The 24,144-nt window shown below is 42.3% G+C and overlaps 1 protein-coding gene across 2 annotated transcripts; it reads left to right on the plus strand.

Moving 5' to 3' along the window:
* Nucleotides 1-1,066: 1,066 nt before the first annotated feature.
* Nucleotides 1,067-16,649, plus strand: LOC140722711 (uncharacterized). Of its 2 annotated transcripts, XM_073037411.1 has the most exons (4): nt 1,127-1,179; nt 1,890-2,109; nt 3,116-3,285; nt 10,767-16,649. In XM_073037411.1, the coding sequence occupies exon 4, from the start codon at nt 11,134-11,136 to the stop codon at nt 12,811-12,813; it is 1,680 nt and encodes a 559-aa protein (XP_072893512.1). In that variant the 5' UTR covers nt 1,127-1,179; nt 1,890-2,109; nt 3,116-3,285; nt 10,767-11,133; the 3' UTR covers nt 12,814-16,649. The 2 variants fall into 2 exon arrangements, with proteins under 2 accessions (XP_072893513.1, XP_072893512.1); XM_073037412.1 differs by lacking the exon at nt 1,890-2,109 and having other exon boundaries at nt 1,067-1,179.
* The last annotated feature ends 7,495 nt before the right edge of the window (nt 16,650-24,144 follow it).

Genomic DNA, 24,144 nt, shown 5'->3' on the forward strand with positions numbered 1-24,144 from the left:
ACTCTCTCCGTTGTCCAAACATCCTTCCAGGTGAGGCGACACTTCACCTGTGAATCTTCCGGGGTCGCCTATTGTGTCCGCTGCTCCCGATGCGGCCGCCTCAACACTGGTGACACCAGCTCCTCCGCAGTTGTGCGGGGTAGGGTTGTTTTTTTGGGGGGCGGATCGATGTTATTGTTCCCTTTTGTGCGGGAGGGGTGGGCTTTGGGGTTTGATGATCCGGATGCCGTTGTTTTTGATGCGGGGGTGGGGTGGGAGTTTGATTTTTCTCTCTGAATGACTTTCATGCTCTTTTTTTGTTTTGTGGTTCTCTGGAGAAAAAAAAACACGCAAGAGTTATTTATGGATACCTGCTTTGTTAATAAACTGATCTTTGAACTATCCGCTCCCAGCGGGACTTCCCGGTGTCCAAACATTTTCATTCGACACGTCGAATGACACCCGATTCTACGTGCCAACCCATCCCCTCCTCCTGTGCCAAGTTAAGGCCACCCTCTAGGTCCAGGATCTGCACCTTATATTCCGTCTGGGTAGCTCCCCCCTCCCCCCACACACAGCCTGATGGCATGAATATCGATTTCTCTTTCCGGTGAACAAATCTCCCTCCCTCCCACTCCCTCTCTTCCTCTCTGACTTTACACGACTGTCGACCCTTTTCGATAGATGCTGCCGGAACTGCTGAGCTCCGCCAGCATTTTGTTTGTGTTGCTCTGGATTTCCTGCATCTGCAGACTTTAAAGAGCAACCACAAAGAAATCTGCAGATGCTGGAAATTCAAAGAACACACACAAAATGCTGGCGGAACTCAGCAGTCCCGGCAGCATCTATCGAAAAGGGTCGACAGTCGTGTAAAGTCAGAGAGGAAGAGACATTCGGCCCGAAATGTCGGCAGTGCTTCTTTATATAGATGCTGTCTGGCCTGCTGTGTCCCACCAGCATTTTGTGTGTATTATCTGCAGACTTTGCCGCGTTTGTGATTTGCCTCTCCGTTGTCCCTCACGCCTCCGATCACAGGAGGCGCTGCAGGGACTGCTGGCCACTAGTGGCGATGTGCAGACCTTCGGCCGCTGGTGGCGATGTACGGACCTCCGGCCACCGGTGGTGCTGCGGAAAACCTCCTGTTTAACGCATGCGCAGTGCCGACTGCGGCTTTTGGGGTGTTCTCCGACTAGAGTGGGGGTGAGTGGAGTCTGATCTCGGCGGATTTCTGTAAATTGGGGGCCGGTTGCATTGGGAAAGGGCCGGGCCCGAGCTCTGCCGGACGGCTCGAGCAGGGGTGCAATGCCAATCTTTTAGCTGCCGGAGCTGTACGAGCGGTGATTGATTAGTTTGTGGCCTATGTTAGAACGGCTAAAGTTATACAGCTCACGGTACATGCACTTGCAGTTCAACTCTTTGAGTGATTATGCAGAAAGTTTGAAGTTAGTAACTCTTGCGGTATTTCTGTTTCAGATAATGGAAAATTGCTAGTTTTTCTACAATCGACTCCTTCCACCTTAGGCCACGAATCTATCAATCGCCCCTCGTATGTCACACCCAATTGTGTACCTGCTCCTTTCATGTGCTGGGCAAATTCCTTGACTCCTTGCCCCATTCATGTGATGAGCACGTACACAAATTGGGCTTTTTATAATGTCAAACACTAAACAAATATGAAAGAAATATATATGAATTCCAGAGCTCCACAGAAATACGGTGATAGTTAAGACATTAAGAAGATTATAGCCAATCACTGCATTTCAGTAAATGCTGGTACAATAAAACATATAACACTTAATTTAATAATATAACAAAGTATTGCACAGTTGCATTCACTAATTATCATATAATATAATTACCAAGCAAGCCGCTGTTAAATTCCCCGCTTGTTTATTTTGATTTTTTCACAGAGGTGCTGGAGTGGTGCTCCGGTGAGCTCCGGCAGCACTGCACCCCTGTTTAAATCCAAGTAACATGGACCCGGGGATCAAGATGCCCAGGTTTACGAGGTGTTGAGCGAGTATTTCTGGTTTGGGATCAAGTGGTTTTTTTTCTGGAGTTCCTTTGGAAGCAATGCTGCTAATCTGAGGAGAGAATGAGTTTATATTCCATCCCTCTCAAGGAGAGGCTGTGAGTAAATGCGCTGTTCTGTATTTGAACCAGTAGAAATAGACCTGGGGGGTTCAGTTTTTGAACTGTGTTTGGAAATTCCTCTTCGCTGTCACCTGTCTGTCAGACAGTGGAAATCAAACAGAAACTCAACTTGCACTAAAAATGAAAAATTCTGAATCCATTCTGACAAAAGATTGTGAGCCTGAATCGTCAACTTTGTTGTTCTCCCCGCAGCAGTTCCTTACCTGTTGAGCGATTCTGGTGAATTCAGTTTCTTTTTATTCCATTCACTCTGGAATGGTTTAAATTTCCTGATTGTCTGTTATACTTGGGAATGTGTTCAGTGCAGTTGTTGCTAACAAGGTTCACGTGAATAATCTCAGGAATGATCGGCTTTATGTATGAGGAGCATTTGATGGTTCTGGGGTTGTGCTCAATGGAGTTCAGACGGGGGTGAAAGGGGAGGGGGTGGTTAAGTAAACCTACCGAATGCTGAAAAGCCTGGATACAGTGGACATGGAGAGGATGTTTCCATTAGACGGAGAGTCTGTGATCTGACAGCACAGTCTCAGAATAAAGATGCTTCCCTTTAAAACTGAAACCAGAAAAAATTTCTTCAGCTAAAAGATGGCTGATTTGTGGAATTTGTTGCCACAGAGGTTGGTTGAGGCTGCCATTTGGGTATATTTATGACAGAGATTAATATGTTCATGATTGCTAAGTAGCTTCAAGGTTACAGGAGGAAGGCAGGAATATGGTGTTGGAATAAATCTCAGCCATGGTTGAGTGGTGGAGCAGACTCGATGGATCGAATCACCTAATTCTGTCCCTACATCTTATATCTGACCATGACTGAACGATGACTCCTTCCTATCCCATATCAGGTTTTGTGACGTGTCAGGGACAATTACAGATTTGTTCACTGAGGTCGTTATATTTGTCTTCAATGTTTTGGTTTCAGTGAGCAGAGATATTTTGTTCTCCTTTGTATTGTTAATGTGCTTCATTATCATTTATGTTAAAGTTAGACCTGCGGTGAGAGATTTTTTGGAAGAAAAACCCACAACTGGAAGCAAACCACGACTGAAGACGAGGGAACAGCAACACGTGAACCAGCCCGAGGACTGAGAGCACCGACTGGAGAGAAACCCTTCTGACTCAGGGTTTCCAGTGATTCAGTCAGGAGCAAGTTTGGTGAGTCTCATTTACTCAGACACTGGTCCTTCAGACATTACATTTCTGTACAAAGAAAGGGAATCGCTGAGGTAAGACTGAATATGCCCAGAAGTATCACTTATGTCTGTCAGACCCAGTTGCAATCACTGCAGATCTGCTAATGTGCTGTCAGTGTCCCACCTCTTTAAACTCACACACATTCCCAGTGTGTTTGCTCATTTGAAGAACTTGCATCTAGTGAAGTAGCTTTTGATCGGTTCTGAGTGTGGAGAGGGAAAGAGGGTGTTTATATTACTATATTGCAAAAGGAAGAAATTGTTTGAAATTACTTGCTGCAAACTCACTACCCATACCCTGTACATTCTCAACCAGATTATTGACATAATGTAGATGACAAGTAGCAATGGGTGTTACCCTGGGGAGCTCGAGGAGCTTGACTCCTATAAACAGCCTCCCATCATCACAATCTGCTTCCTACCATCGAGCTGTTCCCAGACTCTAGACTCTGTGACAAACACAATGTTAGCAGCAAGATTAGACTGATTAATATAAAGAGAGATTTGTTGCTTCCTGAAAGCTGTCTGATGCAAAGGACCAGATCCTCACTTGCTCACAACGTAATGTGCCCGAAGACCCATTCTCCCGGGTCACACTGTGTCCGATAACCCACATCCCCAACCTCCCTCCACCCCGCCAGTAACCCCACAACTTTCCCACCATTTACCCCACACCCATACATGTAGATAGATCCACGTCACCCCCATCCACTCTCACAGCTTGGGGAACCAGAACTAACTGATCCTACATTCCTGGCCCAGACTCTCCAGCCGTCTGGCTCAGACCCAGCCCTTTCCCACTGCAGCCGCCCTTCGACTTACACAAACCCGAGATCAGCTCCTTCCTCATCGCCGCCCAACCAGGCTCAGAGCTCGTTAAGGAGCCTCATGTGTGGCACCTTGTCAAAGGTCTGAAATTCCAAGTGCACAATGTCAACCAATTCTCCTTTGTCTACCCTGCTTATTATTTCTCAAAGCTTTCCACCAAATTCATCAGGCAAGATTTTCCCTTGAGGAAACAATGCAGAGTCCAGCCTATTTTATCTTGTGCCTCCAAGTAGCCCGAACTCACATCCTTAACAATCGACTCCAACATCTTTCAAACCACTGTCAGACTAAGTGGCCTATAGTTTCCTTTCTTCTGCCTCTCTCCCTTCTTGAAGAGTGGAGTGACATTTGCAATTTTCCAGTCTTCCAGAACCATTCCTAAATTTAGTGATTCTTGAAGGATCATTAGTAATGCCTCCACAATCTCTCCGGCCACCTCTTTCAGAACTGTGTGTGTAAACCATTTGGTGTAGGTGACTGATCTGCCTTCAGATCTTCAGTTTCCAAAGAACCTTCTCTCTTGTTGTGGTCCCTTCTATACAGGTCTCACCTTCCCTGGAAGAGAGCCATGGAACCAAAAATCCTATTCCCTCCCCTTCCCTCCCCCCTCCACATGCCTGATGTCATACATGGGTTTGCTACACCGGGGTCTGACATCACATGTGTGGTTCCTTACGTCTGTGGGTTTGTTTCTCGTGGTTGTGCAGTTTAATCTTTCTTCAGTTCAGACAAGGGAGTGAGATCCAAATCTGTCACGTCCTCTCATTGTGGGTGGGCATTTTTTTCTATCGTCTCCATTCCACTGTTACAAATTGCCGAATTGCAGCCAGTGTTTCGAGGTATATAACCCGATTAATGCAAGAGGGAAGCCTTTTCTGTTTTTCCGGGCTTCTCAAACATTTGTACACCTCAGTGAAATCTCCCTCCAGAAGTTCCAGAGGAGAAGCTCAGTCTGTCTAATATTCCCACACAGTTAAAGTGGGGAATCGTTGGTTATTGTCATGTACCGAGCTTCAGTGAAAATCTTGTCTTGCATACCATTCTCTCAGATCAACACACTACAACAGTAGATGATGGTAAAACATTAACAGAGTGTAACAAAGCATTATGGTCACAGAGAAAATCCACTGCAGGTGGACATCTGGTGCAAGGTCACATCGAGTTACATTCTGAAGTCAAGAGTCCATCTTATAATGCTGAGTAACATTCAGTTTGCTTATAACAGCAGAATGGAAAATGTCCCTAGGCCTGGTGGTACGTTTTCTGTTTTTACGTTTTCATTTATCTTCGACCCGATGGGTGGTTGAGAATTGAGAATGTCTGGTCTGGAGTTCTGGGAATCTTTAATTCTGTTGCCTGATTTACTGAGGCAGCAGGAAGTATAGAGCGAGTCCATGGAGGGGAGGCTTGTTTCCATGATGTGCTCAGCGAAGTCCACAGTTCTCTGCTATTTCTTGAAGTCAACAGAAGAGAGTAGCCACACAAAGGTGTGATGTATCTGGATGAGATACTTTTTAATGGTGTAACTTAAATTCTCCGGATCAATATCCACACCACAAGCAGTTCTTTACTTTATCCTTATGACCAGTTTATTTGTTCAAACTCAGCCGGTGAGAAGCTCGGAGCCAAGCATCAGAGAGACAGAATTCCTCTCCCTCTGGGGGCTCGTGACGAACCTCTGTGTAACATGCAGAAGCATTACAGTTTATAGAACTAGGAAACAAAGAGCACTTTAGTTCAACCGGTACTCCCAGCATGTCTGTCGGAACAAAACTTAATTTCTTAGATTAGAGAGTCCACTAAATCAGGGTTTTAATTAGAAATGAATGTTCTGTCCAATCCTTAACAGTTATTCTCCTTCGTTAGAGAAAGGAGGGAACTCAGTTCATTTCGTATCTCATGAGAACTCAACTTCACATAATGTTCCCAAAAGACATCTGTGAGTCGTTAATCTAAACAAGCTGCAAGCAGATTCTTCAGTGAAGGACAAAACAGAAATTTGCACACTATCCAGAACAGAGCACACATAAGTTCGCACTTAATTTTAACCCGTTATTTACGAGTCCAAGAATCATTTCTTACACCTCCCAATACCCTTAAAACTTCATCATTCCTCCTTTTTATTATTGCATGATAACCTTTCAGAACAGATTGTCGCTTCTACAACATGATACAAGACATGGCCTGAGGTACTGTAGGATACAGACAATAATCAAAATTAATACAATCAGACTTCCAAAATGCAAAAACAACCTCCAGAAGTCCCCGAATATATTGAAGGGTCAGGACCACCCTCCCCTGCGTTACTGGTCCCAAAATTGTGGAGCTTACTGCCAACATCTTGAATTTTCTGAATCTCTTGGGTTATGTGTTTAGACAAGTCAGTAATATTGGACGATTCGTCAGGGATATAAGTACAGCATTCCTTACCTATGATAGCACAGGTCCCTCCTTTTTCTGCTAATATAAAGACTTGGGCCATATGATTCTGTCGCACTGTTTGGCGAATTGCAATCATCTCAGTTACCTGTGCTTGAGTGTCAGTCAGTGCTCCAGCTGTATTATTGGCCAATTCTTCTAGAGCGGCTGCTAAATTAATTATTTCCCTGGAATTTCTGGCTACCCCATAGGAGGGAGAGGCAATCATCCGAAATCTCTCAGATTCCGTTATACCCCTTCGTTGCCTATTCCAATGGGGGTGATCCTGAGGCTGAGCCAGGATCCTCAAGTGTGGCACAAGGTCGGCCAAGTAGCAACAACCACTCCAACCCTCGTCCCCCCTCGAGAACCCATCTGGTAGGGTGTGGTTCCATGCCGCTGCCCTGTTCTTTCTCCCGGCAGCCAGGGGTAGGCCCCGTTTCCACAAACACAATAAACTCCATTTAGTGGTCCAGGGGTATCATAAGTTTGATTCTTGGTACAGTTACTACTTCCCACTTGATAGGGTGCACTCTCATTCTGGTTACACCAACAAGTAGTACTAGTTTCTTGTGTAAGTTTTACCAACTTATCTTTCAAAGTACCATTGGCTTGTTCCACTATGCCACTATGTTCCAGTCAAGGATGGACACACACACAAGTCCCCACCGGTCTCATACGTTTCTCCTGGTGCGTCTAAAGGGGTTGTTCCCCAGATCCTCTTTTATCCTTACTCACGGGGTCTCAGATGTCAATCAGGTTGTGATGATGCAATCCCTCAACCAGCCCACTCTGGTCATTCCCTGAGGGCTTCAATGAATAGTACAGTACTCAGTACACAATTCTGTTTCCAATTGACAATGGCCGTTATCAGTGATTCTGTCTTGCTGAGGCCAGGACACATTCCAAGCCTTGTGTATTTTGGACGTCTCTCTCTCATTTCCTGGGTCTCAGACCCGAATTAATAGCGATCTTGCGATTCACAAAAAGGAGGGGGCTACTTTTTGTATTTTGTATTTTGTACTTTGTACCAACCAGAGTTGTGGCACATTCGTAACACCCCCTTCCTTCAAAGCTTTTTTACCATCGGTAAAAATGAATTAATATAGAGTCTTACAGGATTTCAGAATCTAACACAATACAGTAATACAGTCATACATTCAATTCAGCATCTAAACAGTTAACGATTACATTGTCACTTCCTTTAATATCTTAACATCTTGTACCTTACTAAAGTCTTGTAGCATCAGACTCCAATTTAATAACTACCTATTTTTATTTTCCTTTTCTCCAGCAAACAAAAACCACAGATTTGTGATCTTATCTTACGTGTATACTACAAAAGTTCATGCAAATACTCATCTTTATTGTACTTTTCAAACTTAACAGTCAATCTTCCATGGGGGTTGTCTTTATTATTCACATGCTTTGACGAAATCCCTTAAAACCGGATCCTGCTATTTAAAATGGCATCCCGTCAACCATCGCCCCGTTTCCAGTTAACTCCCATGTGGTGAGCTTGTGCACCAGTGTGGAATAGGTTTTCATAGGTTCCTTTCAAAGGAGTTATTTTATCAACAATGTGTTCCAAACTTAGACCATTTTCTGAATTTCCACACAATTCTTTAATTTTAAACAAGTTGCTAGTTTTCTCTTCAGGACCCTTCATGCTATTAGTTCTCAATTTAAGATCTGCAATGCTCTTTGTTCAAACAGCATTTCGAATTCTGCTTTTTCACACCACACTCTTGAATAATAATAGCATGTGGGGCACCTTTACATTCCAACTCAACCTGTAATTGATTCGCAGGCACTAAGCCTTTGTCTCTATAGCCTGGTTGCTGCTTCTGACATCAATCCAGACTTTAAATTTTCTTCATTCAATTTAGGAACTACACTTTTCCCTTTTCCTTCAATAATAATATTCACCTCACCACCTCTTAACTCCTCGCTAACTTTTAACACACCTTCGAACACAAGCAACTGGGAAATCTCACTTCCCACTATACAGACAGTGTGATGTTTGCTTCCAGAATTTGCTGGTATTTAATTTAATCCATTCTTCCCTCTACAGTAAAGGTTCTTGCAATTCAGAAAAGTACAGTTCCCATACCAGGCAGTGATGCAGCCAGTCAGGATGCTCTCAATTGTGTTCCTGTAGAAAGTCCTTAGGATTTGGGTCCCCATCCCAAACTTCTTCAACCATCTGAGGTGAAAGAGGTGCTGTGCTTTTTTCACAACACAGCCAGTATATGCAGACCATGTGAGATCCTTGGTGACGTTTGTGCCATGGAACTTAAAGTTGTTCACCCTCTCAACACCAGATCCATTGATATCAATAGGGGTTAGCCTGTCTCCATTCCTTCTATCCAGATTCCAGATGAGCTGAGGACAGGGAATTATGATATTCTAGCCATTATTGGGACTTGGTTGCACCCAACAGTCTGAGTGATTTAGAGGAACAAATTTGTAGAGAGATTGCAGACCATGCCAAGAAACAAAGGTTTTAGTAAGTGATTTTAACTTTCCATATATTGACTGGGACTCCCATACTGTAAAAGGAATAGATGGGGTAGAGTTTGTCAAATGGGCCCTTAATCAGTACCTAGAATTCTGGATGTAGAAGTGTGCAATAAGCTGTTAGGAAATGATCCACGGCTGGTGACAGAAATTAGTGATCATAATGCCATGAAATTGAAAGTAAATATGAAAAGAGAGGTCTGGACCACGGGTTGAGATTCTCAATTGGAGAAAGGTCAATTTTGATGGTATCAGAAAGGATCTGACAAGTGTGGTTTAGGACAAGCTGTTTTCTGGCAAAGGAGTACTTGTAAGTGGGAGGCCTTCAGAAGTGAAATTTTGAGGGTGTAGAGTTTGTATGTGCCTGACAAAATAAAAGTTGAAAGGTAACTGGTGCAGGGAACCTTGGTTCTCAAGAGATATTGAGGCCCCGGATATTTTGTTCCTCTAAATGCCTCAGACTGTTGGGTGCTGCCAAGACTCATTAACGACTGACTCATTAATCATCATTCCAATTCCTGAGCTCATCTGACTTTTTTTTAGTCGTCTTCTGTTGGTACCTAAAAGCTTCCCAATAGTTTATGCTCTTTTGTTTGCCCTCTGTTTGGCTTCTCATTTCAGCCGTGGTTGTGTCCGCCTGCCTTTCCAATGCTTCCACTTCTTTCGTAAGTATCGATCACTCAACTCCCGAGTTGCTGCCAGAAACTCCAGCCATTGCTGTTCCATTGTCACTCCTACTTGTTTTCCTTTCGAAGCAAGTTAGACCAGCTTCTCCACCATAGAAACGTGGAGAAGTTCAACACAGAAACAGGCTATTTGGCCCATATAGTCAATGCTGAAAAAACATTTAAGCTGTCTAATGCATCTACCTGCACCGGGACCATCACCCTCCATACCCCCACCATCGAGACTCCCATCCAAACTTCTCTTAAATGGTGAAACCGAGCTCACATTCATCACTTGTGCAGGCATCTTGCGACCATTTCAGTGAAGGGCTTTTCCACATGCTCTCGTTAAATTTTCACCTTCCCCACTGACCCACGACCTCTGGTTGTCGTCCGACACAACCTCAGTGGAAAGAGCTGCTGGCATTTAACCTATCGTTTTCCTCATAGTTTTGTAGACTTCTAATAAATCCTCAAAGCAATGTATAATTTCCTTGTTTATGTTTAGAGCCTTTTTTTTAGGTGGATAAGATGATGAGGAGCATTGATCGTGTGGATAGTCAGAGGTTTCTTTCCCAGGGCTGAAATGGCTAACACAAGGGGGCATAGTTTTATGGTGCTTTGAAATAGATACTGAGGGGATGTCAGGGGTAAGTATTTTTACACAGAGAGTGGTGGGTGTGTAGAGAGTGTTTCAGTTCCTGTGGGACCAGGCACCCATGCAGCTCATTGGGGACAGGGAATAATACCAATGGAGAGAGACAACTGAGCCAGATCACAGGTTGGAGATGGCAGAACTGCCCCTATGTTATAGAGACAGGAAGAGCATCAGAGAGTTTGATTGGCATTCCAGATACCAGCACTGTGCCCAGTTAGAAGATGATTTCTCTCTCCAACTTGGGTTGAACTTCACTGTAACAGTGTGATGTCAGCTCACACCTTGCCAACTCAAGTGATCTCATCTGAAATGTTGTCCCACACCCATTGATTGATTTTGTAAATCTTTTTACAGGTTAAATATGACAAGGAATTTGTCTCCGGGAATCTCGAACACAACACGCCAGTTTTGCTGTCTCTGTCCAGATATTTAAGAAGAGGAGCAAGAGATTCACTCGATCATCAGACCAACTGGCGTGCCCGTCATTTTACACGGGGGGAACGCATTCACCTGCTCAGACAGTGGGAACGGATTCACTCGGTCATTTCAACTGAAGGTACATCAGCAAGTTCACACTGGGACAAGGCCATTCACCTGTTGTAAGTGTGAGAAGGGATTCAGTCAGTTATCCCACCTGTGGACACACCAGTCAGTTCACACTGGGCAGACGCTGGTCATTTGCTGAATTTGTGGGGAATGATTCACTCGATCATCTGACAGAATGGCTCACCAGCAAGCTCACACTGGAGAGAGGCCGTTCACCTGCTCAGACTGTGGGAAGGGATTCACTGTATCATCTCTCCTACTGAGACACCAGTCAGTTCACACTGGCGAGCAGCCATTCACCTGCTCAGTCTGTGGGAAGGGATTCACTTCTTCGTCCCAACTGAAGGTACATCAGCGAGTTCACACTGGAGAGAGGCTATTCATCTGCGCAGACTGTGGGAAGGGATTCACTTGCTCATCTGAACTGAAGGTACATCAGAGAGCTCACACTGGAGAGAGGCCATTCATCTGCTCAGACTGTGGGAAGGGATTCACTCGCTCATCTATACTGAAGGTACATCAGCAAGTTCACACTGGAGAGAGGCCATTCATCTGCTCAGTGTGTGGGAAGGGATTCACTGTATCATCTCACCTACTGAGACACCAGTCAGTTCACACTGGCGAGAGGCCGTTCACCTGCTCAGTCTGTGGGAAGGGATTCACTTGCTCATCTGAACTGAAGGTACATCAGAGAGCTCACACTGGAGAGAGGCCATTCACCTGCTCAGACTGTGGGAAAGGATTCACTTGCTCATCTAAACTGAAGGTACATCAGCGAGTTCACACTGGAGAGAGGCCGTTCACCTGCTCAGACTGTGGGAAGGGATTCACTCAATCATCCCAACTGAAGGTACATCAGCGAGTTCACACTGGAGAGAGGCCATTCACCTGCTCAGACTGTGGGAAGGGATTCACTCGATCGTCTAAACTGAAGGTACATCAGCGAGTTCACACTGGAGAGAGGCCATTCACCTGCTCAGTGTGTGGGAAGGCATTCACTCGATCATCCCACCTACAGTTGCACCGGTCTGTTCACACTGGAGAGAGGCCGTTCACCTGCTCAGACTGTGGGAAGGGATTCACTCAGTCATCTAAATTGAAGGTACATCAGCGAGTTCACACTGGAGAGAGGCCGTTCACCTGCTCAGACTGTGGGAAGGGATTCACTTGCTCATCTGAACTGAAGGTACATCAGCGAGTTCACACTGGAGAGAGGCCATTCATCTGCTCAGTCTGTGGGAAGGGATTCACTCAATCATCCCACCTACAGATGCACAGTTCTGTTCACACTGGGGAGAAGCCGTTCACCTGCTCAGTCTGTGGGAAGGGATTCACTCAGTCATCCAACCTACAGAGCCATCAGCGAGTTCACACTGGGGAGCAGCCGTTCACCTGCTCAGACTGTGGGAAGGGATTCACTCGATCATCCCAACTGAAGGTACACCAGCGAGTTCACACTGGGGAGAGACCGTTCACTTGCTCAGACTGTGGGAAGGGATTCACTTGCTCATCCCAACTGAAGGTACATCAGCGAGTTCACACTGGGGAGAGGCCATTCACCTGCTCAGACTGTGGGAAGGGATTCACTTCTTCGTCCCAACTGAAGGTACATCAGCGAGTTCACACTGGAGAGAGGCCATTCACCTGCTCAGTGTGTGGGAAGGGATTCACTAAATCATCTCGCCTACTGAGCCATCAGTCAGTTCACACTGGAGAGAGGCCGTTCACCTGCTCAGTGTGTGGGAAGGGATTCACTCAGTCATCTAAACTGAAGGTACATCAGCGAGTTCACACTGGGAGAGGCCATTCACCTGCTCAGTGTGTGGGAAGGGATTCACTTGCTCATCTGAACTGAAGGTACATCAGCAAGTTCACAGTGGGAGAGGCCGTTCACCTGCTCAGACTGCAGGAAAGGATTCTCTCGATCATCCACCCTAATGGCACACCAGCAAGTTCACAGTGGGGAGTGGCCGTTCACCAGCTCAGTGTGTGGGAAGGGATTGACTCAGTCATCTCATCTACAGACACACAGGCGAGTTCACACAGGAGAGAGGCCGATCAGCTGCTGAGACTTTGGGAAGTAATTCTGTCAGCAAAATCAACCAAATGTGCATCATTGAGTTCACAGTGGGGAGAGGCCGTTCACCTGCTGTGAATGTGGGGAGCGATTCACTCAGGTCATTTAACCTTATGTAACTCTTGCTTCAGCTAGCAACTTAATATAGGGGGTGATAGCCCCTGAGCTTGGCCAAACCTAAGCAATCTCGTTTGTGTGAATGCTGCATGATGTGTCCCCTGTTCCAAATCAATACCCCAAAAATAACAAATGGTACACAATATGCGATTAAGCAATTGAGCTATTTAATTCTTACTTTGACTATAGGAATAGTAACGGAAACAAAAAAAAAAAAGAAAAAGGGCCCTTTCTCTCCATTTGTGTCTTCTCATCTCTCCCTGGCAAAAGACTGTGAAAATCTACCTTCCAGACTCACAGGAAAGAACAATATCTCTCTCATTGTATAGCTAGACACTCCAAAACCCTGTTATTTACAGTCATAAGCTAAACATTGCTGCTGCAGAGAAACCATTAGCTCAGCAGTGAAACATAACAGAGAGACCATTACGTTAGCAGTGAAATCTCACAGCATGTTACACTTGTGACACACTACCGGGTTCACACTGGGGAGAAAGTTTCAATAAGTTGCATGCTGGATATTTGTCCATCACTGTTGCTAAAGCTATTTTGAGAGTGACTATCGGTGCTGAACTCTACAATTATTGCTGCTGCTCACCACATCCAGTTCTGGGCATGGGAGGAGTTTCTTCTACTGCATATTCACCTTTAATGGGACTGGAGTTTAATATTGACTGGGGTGGAGTGTGGCCAGTGAAGAAGTGGAGCTTTGAGGCTTTAGCTCAAGTAGTTTTGGCAGATGAATTGTGCAATCAAGTCAATCAAGATTTGAATAGCTCCTGGAGGCTGAGCCTGTCTGTGAATGGAGTAACAGCAGTTTCTGAGCTGCTCCTAGTTTTGTCCCTTTCCCCCTAGTTTAAACTGAATTTAATATCTTCAGTTGCTGATTCTTGAAGGGGAACCATATATCTTTGAGGAGTGGGAAGTACTTGTCTGAACCTAGTGATAAAGGCAACAGGAAAGGAAAGATGCAAAAGGAAGGATCTGATGAAATGCCATTGTGGGCTGAAGATATGGCTTGGACACAGTTCATTTAAAGACTATCTTGAAAAGAATAGTAATGAAATGATGTCATTTCTGGGAAAACAAGGATCTGGAAGCTCAAGTCACTACACACAAAGAGGAATTGAAGATAATTAAGCAAAAATTGCTTGAAAGTAAAATAAAGTAAAACTCGTTTGGAATGATATCGAAATAAGATTATAGACCTGGAAACTAGGTCTCGCCGAAGGAATATACAAATTGTTGGGCCGCAGGAAGGAGTTGAAAATGGAGATTTAACTGCTTACATTGGTAAGCTTTTTTCATACCTTATTTCCTTCTATATTATCACAGCCGCCTACTATAGAAAGAGCAGACAGAACTTTTACTTCGAGATCTCAAGATCCAAATAAACCAAGGGCTGTTCTGGTTTGTTCTCATTATTTTAGGATTAAAGGTCAAATAATGCGACAGGCAAGAAAACAGAGTTTTTAGATTTGAGACATCTGAGCTCGGTTTTTATGAAGATTTTTCTAAGGAGGTAATGGAACAAAGATTAAAATTTGCTCTGTTAATGAAACAGGCATATGATAAGAAATTGTTCCCTTCCTTGCGTCATCCAACAAGGATTAAAGTTTTTCCTCCTGATTCTCCTCCTCGTACATTGTGTGATCCTAAAGTTGCACTGGCGTTTGTTTAACTATACCTGCTGCGACTGCCGATTGAACTGTCTGGCATATTATCTGCATAATAGCATTTCGGAAAGAAGATTTATGAAGGCTACTTGGACATTTCATTGAGAGACTATTAAAAGAACATTAGGGGACTTGTTTATTACTGCATATCATTGTTGTTTTTGGTAAGAAGATTTATGGTTCAAGTATGACTGTTTAAATGGTTATTTGGACATTCGATGGAGAAAAAGAACATAAAAGGACTTACTCCTTTAACCTAATATCTGGTTTGATATTGTTTGTGTTTTTTTTCTTAATTAACTAACTGGTAGTTTTTCCTACTAATGGGGCTATTTCCTTCTCTTATACATACTTAGCGGAGGTTTCAATTATTTGTATACTATTAGTTTTAAAGATTGTGTTGATCTGTTATTAAACACTATGCTTGGTTTCTCTAGGTAATATGTTTTAGATTTTAATAACTGCTTATTTTTTTAATTCTTTTCAATATATTAGTATGTTTTTTTATATAATGAATATTATTGCATCTTATAACTGAATTTAAAGCTTTTTTTGGGGATTTAATGTTAAGTTTAAGATGGAGCTGTTTTTTACTTTTTAAGAGATAACAATTTTTTGGTTTCCTCTTTGTTTAAAAAAAGATTAAATATAAACATGGGATAGTTTGTAGATGCTGGAATGTAAACATTTTCCTTTGTTGAGACTTTGTCGTTCCTCTTACAAGGTCAGTGGGTTTCATTTTTTAACTGGCGGAGGGATAGAGAACCTTTTTTAATCTTTTTTCGGACAGACAGAGCAGTCTTGGCTGTGTTTTCTATCATAGGGTGCCTGCTTTTTCTGGGCTGTGGGGGGAGTGGGATGGAGTTAGAATGAGGGTTTTTTTTCCCATTGGGTGGTTCCGGAGCATGTGTGTTTTCTGTGTGGTTGTATTCTCCATCGCCACCATTTTTGATCATCCCGTATTGGTATGAGTAAAGTAGAATAAAATTATAGTATATAATCTAAACAGATTAATGTAATAAGTTAGAATGTACATGGTTGGAATCATCCTATCAAATGAAAAAAGACTTTTAAAATCATTAATCGATTTCAACCTGATACAATTTTTGCCCAGGAGACGCATATCAAGGCGGGAGATCAAAATAGGTTTTTTGGATCGTGGAAGACTTTGCAATTTCACTTCACTTCTCAAAGTAAAACTAAAGGAGTGTCTATTAAATCCAGTATTTTGTTCATTCAAGAGGATATTAAGTCAGATTCTTTAGTGGATTTTTAATTGTTAAAAGAGTAATTTGTAACAGAAAAGCTGTTTTGGTCAATTTGTACGGTCCTAACTTAGATGATCTTTTTTAAAAAAATGTATTTGCTGTACTGCTTCATTTAAATGAATATATGTTGGTAATAGGCGGGGATTTTAACTATTGTTTAAATCCTTTGATTGACAAGAGCTCAACCAACCAGCAACTTCCAAATCACTCCGCATTACTTATTAATTCCTTTTTGACTGATTTTTGGATTGATTGGATTATGCAGATATTTACACCCTGATGATAGAGAATATTCTTTTTTGTCACATGTTTATAGAAAATATTCAAGGATCGATTATATTATAGTTGACCTTTTCTTCTTGCCTAGTGTTAAGAATTGTGAATATGACACTATCGCTGTATCTGCTCATGCAGCTTTCAGTTTGTCTTTCGAATTTGATGATGCCATCCTTGCCCACCCACCTTGGCGCCTGTCTCAGACATCATTGCAGAATTCAGACTTTGTTAGCTTCATTGAAGGCCAGGTAAAATAATTTTTTTCTTTTTAATGTTATAGGGGGTACATCTAAATTAATCATATGGGCTACATTTAAAGCATTTTCAGGTGGTCAGATCATTTCTTATTCTGGTAACCTGAAAAAAACAGACTAAAGTAGAATGAGATAAGATTACAAAACAAGTTACTTAGATAATATTTATGCGATTTCCCCAGATATTGACTTATTTAAACAAAGGATGGAACTTCAATCACAATATAATTTATTATTAACTCATCCTATTGAAGGCTATTTGCTTAAGCTAAAAAGTCAATTTTATATGTTTTGAGATAAAAATAACAAACTGCTTGCATCTCAATTAAAAACGGCCAGAGCCAAAAGGCAAATTTTGAAAATCTGTAGGAAAGATGGTACCCTGGCTTGGGACTATGAAGACATTAATAAGATTTTTCAAGATTTTTATGCTGAACTTTATAAATCTAAATTTCCAGTAGATTCTTCTAAAATGAATTTTTTTTTTTACAAAAGATTGTTTTTCCTCGAATTTCTGTTAAGGATCAAAAAACACTTGATGCCCAAATTACTGAAGCCAAAATTCATAAAGCTATTTTTTCAATGCCATCTGGTAAGGCCCCTGGACTTGATGGGTACCCTGTAGAATTTTATTAAAAAATTGGAAAATTGCTGTCTCAGTATATGTAGGAAATGTTTAAGGACTCTTTTGTGAAATGCGATTTACACTTTACTTTTTAAGACGCTTCTATTGCTTTAATTCTTAAAAAGGATAAAGGTCCTTCTGATTGTGCCTCATATAGACCTATTTCATTATTGAATGTTGATGCTCAGATCCTGTCAAAGATAATGGCCAATTGGTTGGAAAATTTGGGGGTAAAGTTATTTTTAAAGATCAAACAGGCTTTATAAACGGCCATTATTCCTTTTCAAATGTTTGGAGATTATTTAACATTATATACCCATCTTCTTTTAAAACTCCACAATGTGACATCTCTTTCGATGCTGAAAAAGCATCGAGTTGCATGGAAATATTTATTTAATGTTTTAGAGAAATTTGGTTTTGGTGTTAATTTAAATAATTGGATTAGAATGATATATAAAACTCCTATTGCCTCTGTTATTACTAATAATTGTAGATCTCTTTTTTCAGTTTTCATGGAGGACAAGACAAAGTTGTCTATTAAGTCCTTTGTTATTTAACTTAAAATTAGAATCCCTTGGTGTCACTCTTCGTGAAGCTAAAGATATTCATGGGATTCTTGTGAATGAGATTTCTCTTTACGCTGATGATTTTCTGGTTTATGTATCTAATCCCGAGGAATCTCCCTGCCTTGCTAAAATTATTTAATGAATTTGGAGATTTTTCAGGATATAAAAATAAATTTTAATAAAAATGAACTGTTTCCTTTAAATGAATCTGTTTCTATATATGGTAATACTCCTTTCAACATTATGGATTCTTTTAGATATTTATGTGTTATAATCTCTAAAAAAAAATAAGGATCTTTACAAAGCTAATTTTGTTCCCTGAGTAGATTCTATGAAGTATTTATAGTGGATGGAACCCACTTACATTTTCACTTGTTAGTCACATCCATATAGTCAAAATGCTGATTTTACCAAAATTATTATATTTATTTCAGAATATCCCTGTTTTTTTGACGAAGATGTTTTTTTGATCGGATTGATTCTATTATCTCATCTTTTATATGGAATGATAAGAGACCAAGAATTAGTAAATGTCACTTACAAAAATTGAAAAAGGATGGAGGTCTTACTTCGCCTAATTTAAGAATGTATTACTGGGCTGTTAATGTGCCATATATGTCCTTTCGGTTACACTGGGTTGATAAGAATGAACGGCCAATTTGGGTAGATTTGGAATTGAAAGCTGTGAAACAGTTTTATTTAACCTCGTTATTTGGAGCTGCTTTACAATTAGCTAAAGTTGCTAATTTAAATTTATACCCTGTGATTAAGTATTCTTTACAAATTTGGCTCCAGTTCAGTAATTTTTTAATCTTAAAAAATTTAAACTTTGTAGTTTAATTTATTATAATTTTTTAAAGCATTCTTTGAGTGATCCAATTTTTTTACTTTGGAAAATAAAGGTATTAATTCTTTTTTGGATCTATTTAAAGAAGATAGACAATTAGTTGATAAATATTCTCTTTTGTACTCACACTTTTTACAATACCTTCAAGTTAGACATTTCTTACAAAAACATTTAACTAATTTTCCTTACATATTGAATGCCAGTTTGTTAGGTACTATTACGAGTATGAACCCTTTGATGAAGGGTTCCATTGGAAGAATTTATAAATTACTATCACAATGGGATAAGTGTCCTTTATTTAAGATTAAACAAGATTGGAACTTAATTTGACTTTTATGACGAAGGACTGGACATGGATTCTGAAGTTGGTTAACTCTTCTTCGATTTGTGCTAGTCATGCACTGATTCAATTTAAAGTTGTACATCATTACTATTTGACGAAGGAGAGATTGTCTAAAATGTTTCCTGATGTTGATAGTTATTGTGATAGATGTAAAACTGAGACAGCTGCACTGACACACATGCTTTGGTCTTGTTCTACACTGGAACAGTTCTGGAAGTCAGTTTTTTTCTACAATTTCTAAAGCACTTAAAATTAATTTACAACCTAACAAATTAACTGTACTTTTTGGAATAATTCCTCAAAATATCCAAGCTATTTATTTGTATGACCAACATGTTATTGCGTTTGTTACATTGATAGCTAGGAGGGCAATTCTGTAGAAGTGGAAAGATACGTCGGCTCCCACTCTGTTACAATGGTTCTTCCAAGTGATGCTATGTCTTAGTTTGGAGAAAATTAGAAGTTGAACCTTTGAAACTGTGTTTGATTTTGAGAAAAGAAGGGGTTCATTTTCTCGTTATTACCATTTGAGTTAATTGATAATTTTCTCCACGATCCAATTGTATTTTTTTTCTTTGCTGGCAGTTTGATGGTTATCTTTAGAAGCTTTTTGTATGACGCATGGCTCCAGGGTTGAGTTCTTAATTTTTTTTCCTCACTTTTCTTTGCTTTAGAGTTTTTTTTTTCCTTTTTTTGTGTCACCATATTTTTCAATCTTTAAAACAATGTTTTTTTTCCTTGACACATTGTAAGTGTTATTTACTTCGATGTACTCTTGTTATTTTGGACAATAATAATGAAAAGATTTGAATAGATCAGACTCAGCAGAAAGCAGCTGATTGGGCAATCGAGGTCAGGTGACCAAGCAGTCTGATTGGGTAATCGGAAATTGAATAGCTCAACAAACAAATAAAAAGAGGGGTAGCTCAAGCGGAGCGGCCTGTGAGTGAGTGGGGCCAGAGCAGCAGTGGAGCTTTGAGGCTTTGACTCGAGAGGTTTTGGTGAGCAGAGGCGGAGGACGAACTTGCTCCCAGTGGGTAAGGCCGGGTAAGGTTCTTTAATTAATTTAATTAACTTAGGAGTTGGTGACGGAGGCAGTGGATAGGGCAGTCCAGTGCTCCGATTGTAGAATGTAGGAGTCAGGGACAGCACAGTTGTCTCTGATGACTACACCAGCAAGAGAAGCATCCAGCTTCAGCTCTTGTCAACCCGAGTTAGGGAACTGGAGCTGAATGAACCGGATCATTCGGGAGGCAGAGGCAGTAATAGATCGAAGTTTCAGGGAGACAGTCTCCCCTAAAAGTCAGGAGACAGGTAACTAACTGGGTGACTGTCCGGAGAGGGAGGGGGAATAGACAGAGAGAGCAGAGCGCCCCTGTGGCCATTCCCATCAACAATACGTTTACTGTTTTGGATATTGTTGGTGGGGATGACCTACCAGGGACAAGTTATAGTGGTCGTGTCTCTGGCACAGTGACTGGCCCCTTTGCTGAGAAAGGAAGGAGGGAAAAGAGGAGAGCAGTAGTGATTGGGGATTCGATAGTTAGGGGGACAGATAAGAGGTTCTGTGGGAAAGATCGAGAATCCTGGATGGTGTGTTGCCTCCCGGGTGCCAGGGTCCGTGATATCTTGGATCGAGTTCTCGGTATTCTCAGGAAAGAGGGTGAGCAGTCAGCTGTGGTCCAAGTGGGACCAATGACATAGATAGGGGTAGGGATGAGGTCCTGAAAAAGGAATATAGAGAGTTAATATAAAAGTTAAAAAGCAAGGGTGGTAATCTCAGGATTGCTGCCTGTGCCACGAGGCAGAGAGGGGAGGAACTGGAAGTCATGGCAGTTGAATGGGTGGCTGAAGAGTTGGTGCAGGGGACAGGGGTTCAGACTTCTGGAACATTGCGATCTCTTCTGGGAAAGGTCTGACCTATACAAAGTGGACCGGCTGCACATGAACTGGAAAGGGACAAATATCCTGGCGGCCAGGTTTGTTAGAGCTGTTGGAGAGGGTTTAAATTAGTTTGGCAGGGGGTGGGAATCAGAATGTGAGAGCAGAGATTAGGGTACAAGGACAAGGGCATGATGCTATGTGTTCTGAGTTGGTGAGGAAGGACAGGCAGGCGATAAAACATAAATGTAGCCACAAAGAGGTTGAAATGCGTCTATTTCAATGCTAAGAGTACTAGGAATAAAGTGGATGAACTTAGAGCATGGATCAGTATGTGGAGTTATGACACTGGCCGTTACTGAAACCTGGCTGGAGGAAGGGAAGCATTGGCTGATGGAGGTACCGAGGTTGAGGTGTTTTAAAAGGAATAGGATGGGAGGTAGAAAGGGGGGGGGGCGGGAGGAAGTAGCATTACTGGTCAGGGATAGTTTCAAGTCTATTGAAAGGGAGGACGCTGCAGAGGGCGTGTTCATTGAGTCGGTCAGGGTGGAACTCAGAAATAGGAAAGGAACAATCACGTGTGCTGGGAGTAGTCTGTATGCCCCCAAATAGCCCTCGGGACACCGAGGAGCAGATAAGCAGGCAGATTTTAGAATGGTGCAGGAAATACAGGGTTGTTGTTATGGGTGATTTCAACTTCCCTCATATTGACTAACACCACCTGACTGCAAGGGGGATAGCTGTGGCTGAATTTGTCAGGTGTGTTCAAGAAGGATTCCCGATACAGTATGTGGACCGGCTGATGAGAGGAAAAGCCTGGGTCTAGTTCCAGGTAATGAACCTGATCAGGTGGCAGAGCATTTTGGTGAGAGTGACCTCAACTCCCTTAGCTTCAGCATTGCTATGGAAAAGGATAAAAACAGGCAATTTGAAAGTGCTTAACTGGGGAATGGCTAACTGAAGGGATGAGGCGGGAACTAGCGGGAGTAAATTGGAAACAGATGTTCAAAGGTGAAAGCACAGAAATAATGTGAAGGAAGTTTAGGGAACACTAGTGCTGGGTTCAGGATAGGTTTGTCCCACTGAGGCAAGGAAAAAATGGTAGGAAAAGGGAACCGTGGCTGACAAAACATGTGAGGCAACTCGTCAAGAGAAAGAAGAAAGCATATGTTAGATATAAGAAGCAGGAAGCAGGAGAGGCTCATGAGAAATATAGGATAGCCAGGAAGGAGCTTAAGAAAGGAATTAGGAGAGCTTGAAGGGGGCATAAGAAGGCCTTGGCATCTAGGATTAAGGAAAACCCCAAGGTGTTCTATGCGTATGTGAAGAGCAACGATGACAAGAATGAAGATGGGGCCGCAAAAGGATAAAGAGGTCAACATGTGCCTGGAGGCGCAGGAGGTTGGAGAGTTACTAAATGGATACTTTGCTTTAGTATTCATAAGTGAAAAGGATCTTGATCAGGGTGAGGTCGAAATAGAGCAGGCCTGTGTGCTGGAGAATGTGGAGATTAAGGAAGAAGAAGTGTTGGATCTTCTTAAAAACCACAAATCCCCAGGTCCGGACGAGATATACCCCAGGTTGCTGTGGCAAGTGAAAGAAGAGATTGCTGGAGCAGTAGCTATGATCTTTGAATCCTCTTTGGCTGCAGGGGAGGTGTCGAAGGATTGGAAAACGGCTAATGTAGTTTCCTTGTTAAAAAAGTTAACTGTTTGATCTGCTTCCGTCTGGTAGGCGCTTCAGATCCCTCCAGACTAAGACTAATAGGGACTGGAGAAGTTTTTTCCCTACTGTGGACACTTTGCTGAACAGTTAACTGCCGGTTAACTGTCGGCTAACTATTACTTGGATTGCACTACCTGTATGTACAATTTATATTTTCATTTATATTTATCATTGTTATTGTTATGAGCAGAGAGACAACATCTGCCGGAAGTAAATTCCTTGTATGTGCATAGGTACTTGGCGATTAAAGTCTGATTCTGATTCTGATTCTGAGAAACCTGGTGAGACCTGGTATAGACCAGTGAGTCTTACGTCGGTGGTCTGCAAACCATTGGAAAGGATTCTTAAGGATAGGATCTACGAGCATTTGGAGAAGTACAGTCTACTCAAGGATAGTCAACATGGCTTTATGAAGGGAAGATCGTGCCTCACGGGCCTAATTGAGTTTTTTGAAGAGGTAACAAAATAAATTGATGAGGGTATGGCGGTAGATGTCGTCTACATCGATTTTAATAAGGCATTTGACAAGGTCCCCCGCGAGAGACTCATCCAGAAAGTCATGAGGCATGGGATCAGTGGATCCTTGCTGTTTGTATAAAAAAATGGTTACTGGAGGAAAGCAGGGGTTAGTTGTGGAAGGAACGTATTCCGCCTGGAGGTCGGTGACTAGTGGAGTGCTGCAAGGATCAGTCCTGGGACCCTTGCTCTTTGTGATGTTTATAAATGACCTGGATGAAGACGCAGGAGGATGGGTGAGTAAGTTTGCGGATGACACGAAGATTGGAGGAGTTGTGGTTGGAGCTGTAGGTTGTCGAAGGTTACAAGAGGGTATGTACAGGATGCAGAGTTGGCCAGAATAGTGGCAGATGGAGTTCAATCCGATTACGTGTGCGGTGCTGCATTTTAGAAGGACAAACCAGAAGGCTGAGTACAGGTTTAGTGGTCGGTTACTTAAAAGTGTGGATGAACAGAGGGACATTGAGGTTCAAATCCATACATCCCTCACGGTCGCTGCACAGATTAATAGAATAGTTAAGAGGGCCTATGGGATGCTAGGCTTCATTAATAGGGGGATTGATTTCAAGAGTAGAGAGATCATGTTGCAACTCTACTAAACTTTGGTGAGACTACACTTAGGGTACTGTTTTCCGTTCTGGTCACCTCATTATAGGAAGGATGTGGAAGCTATGGAGAGGGTGCAGAGGAGATTTACAGGGAAATTGCCTGGATTGGAAAACAAGTGTTATGAGGCATGGTTAGCAGAGCTGGAACATTTTTCTTTGGAGCATAGAAGGATGAGAGGGGTCTTTATAGAGGTCTACATGATTATGAGAGGCATAGATAAGGTGCTGGCCAGTACCTGGTTCCCAGGGCACGAATAGCAAACACCAGAGGGCATACATACACAGTTAAGTTAAGGGAGAGACGTTTATGGGAGACATGAGGGGTATTTTCTTTTACACAGAGGGTTGTGAGTGCCTGGAATGACTTGCCAGGGATTGTGGTGGAGGCTGAAACATTAGGGGTATTT

Source organism: Hemitrygon akajei, unplaced genomic scaffold (assembly GCF_048418815.1).
Source record: "Hemitrygon akajei unplaced genomic scaffold, sHemAka1.3 Scf000085, whole genome shotgun sequence".
NCBI lineage: Eukaryota > Metazoa > Chordata > Chondrichthyes > Myliobatiformes > Dasyatidae > Hemitrygon > Hemitrygon akajei.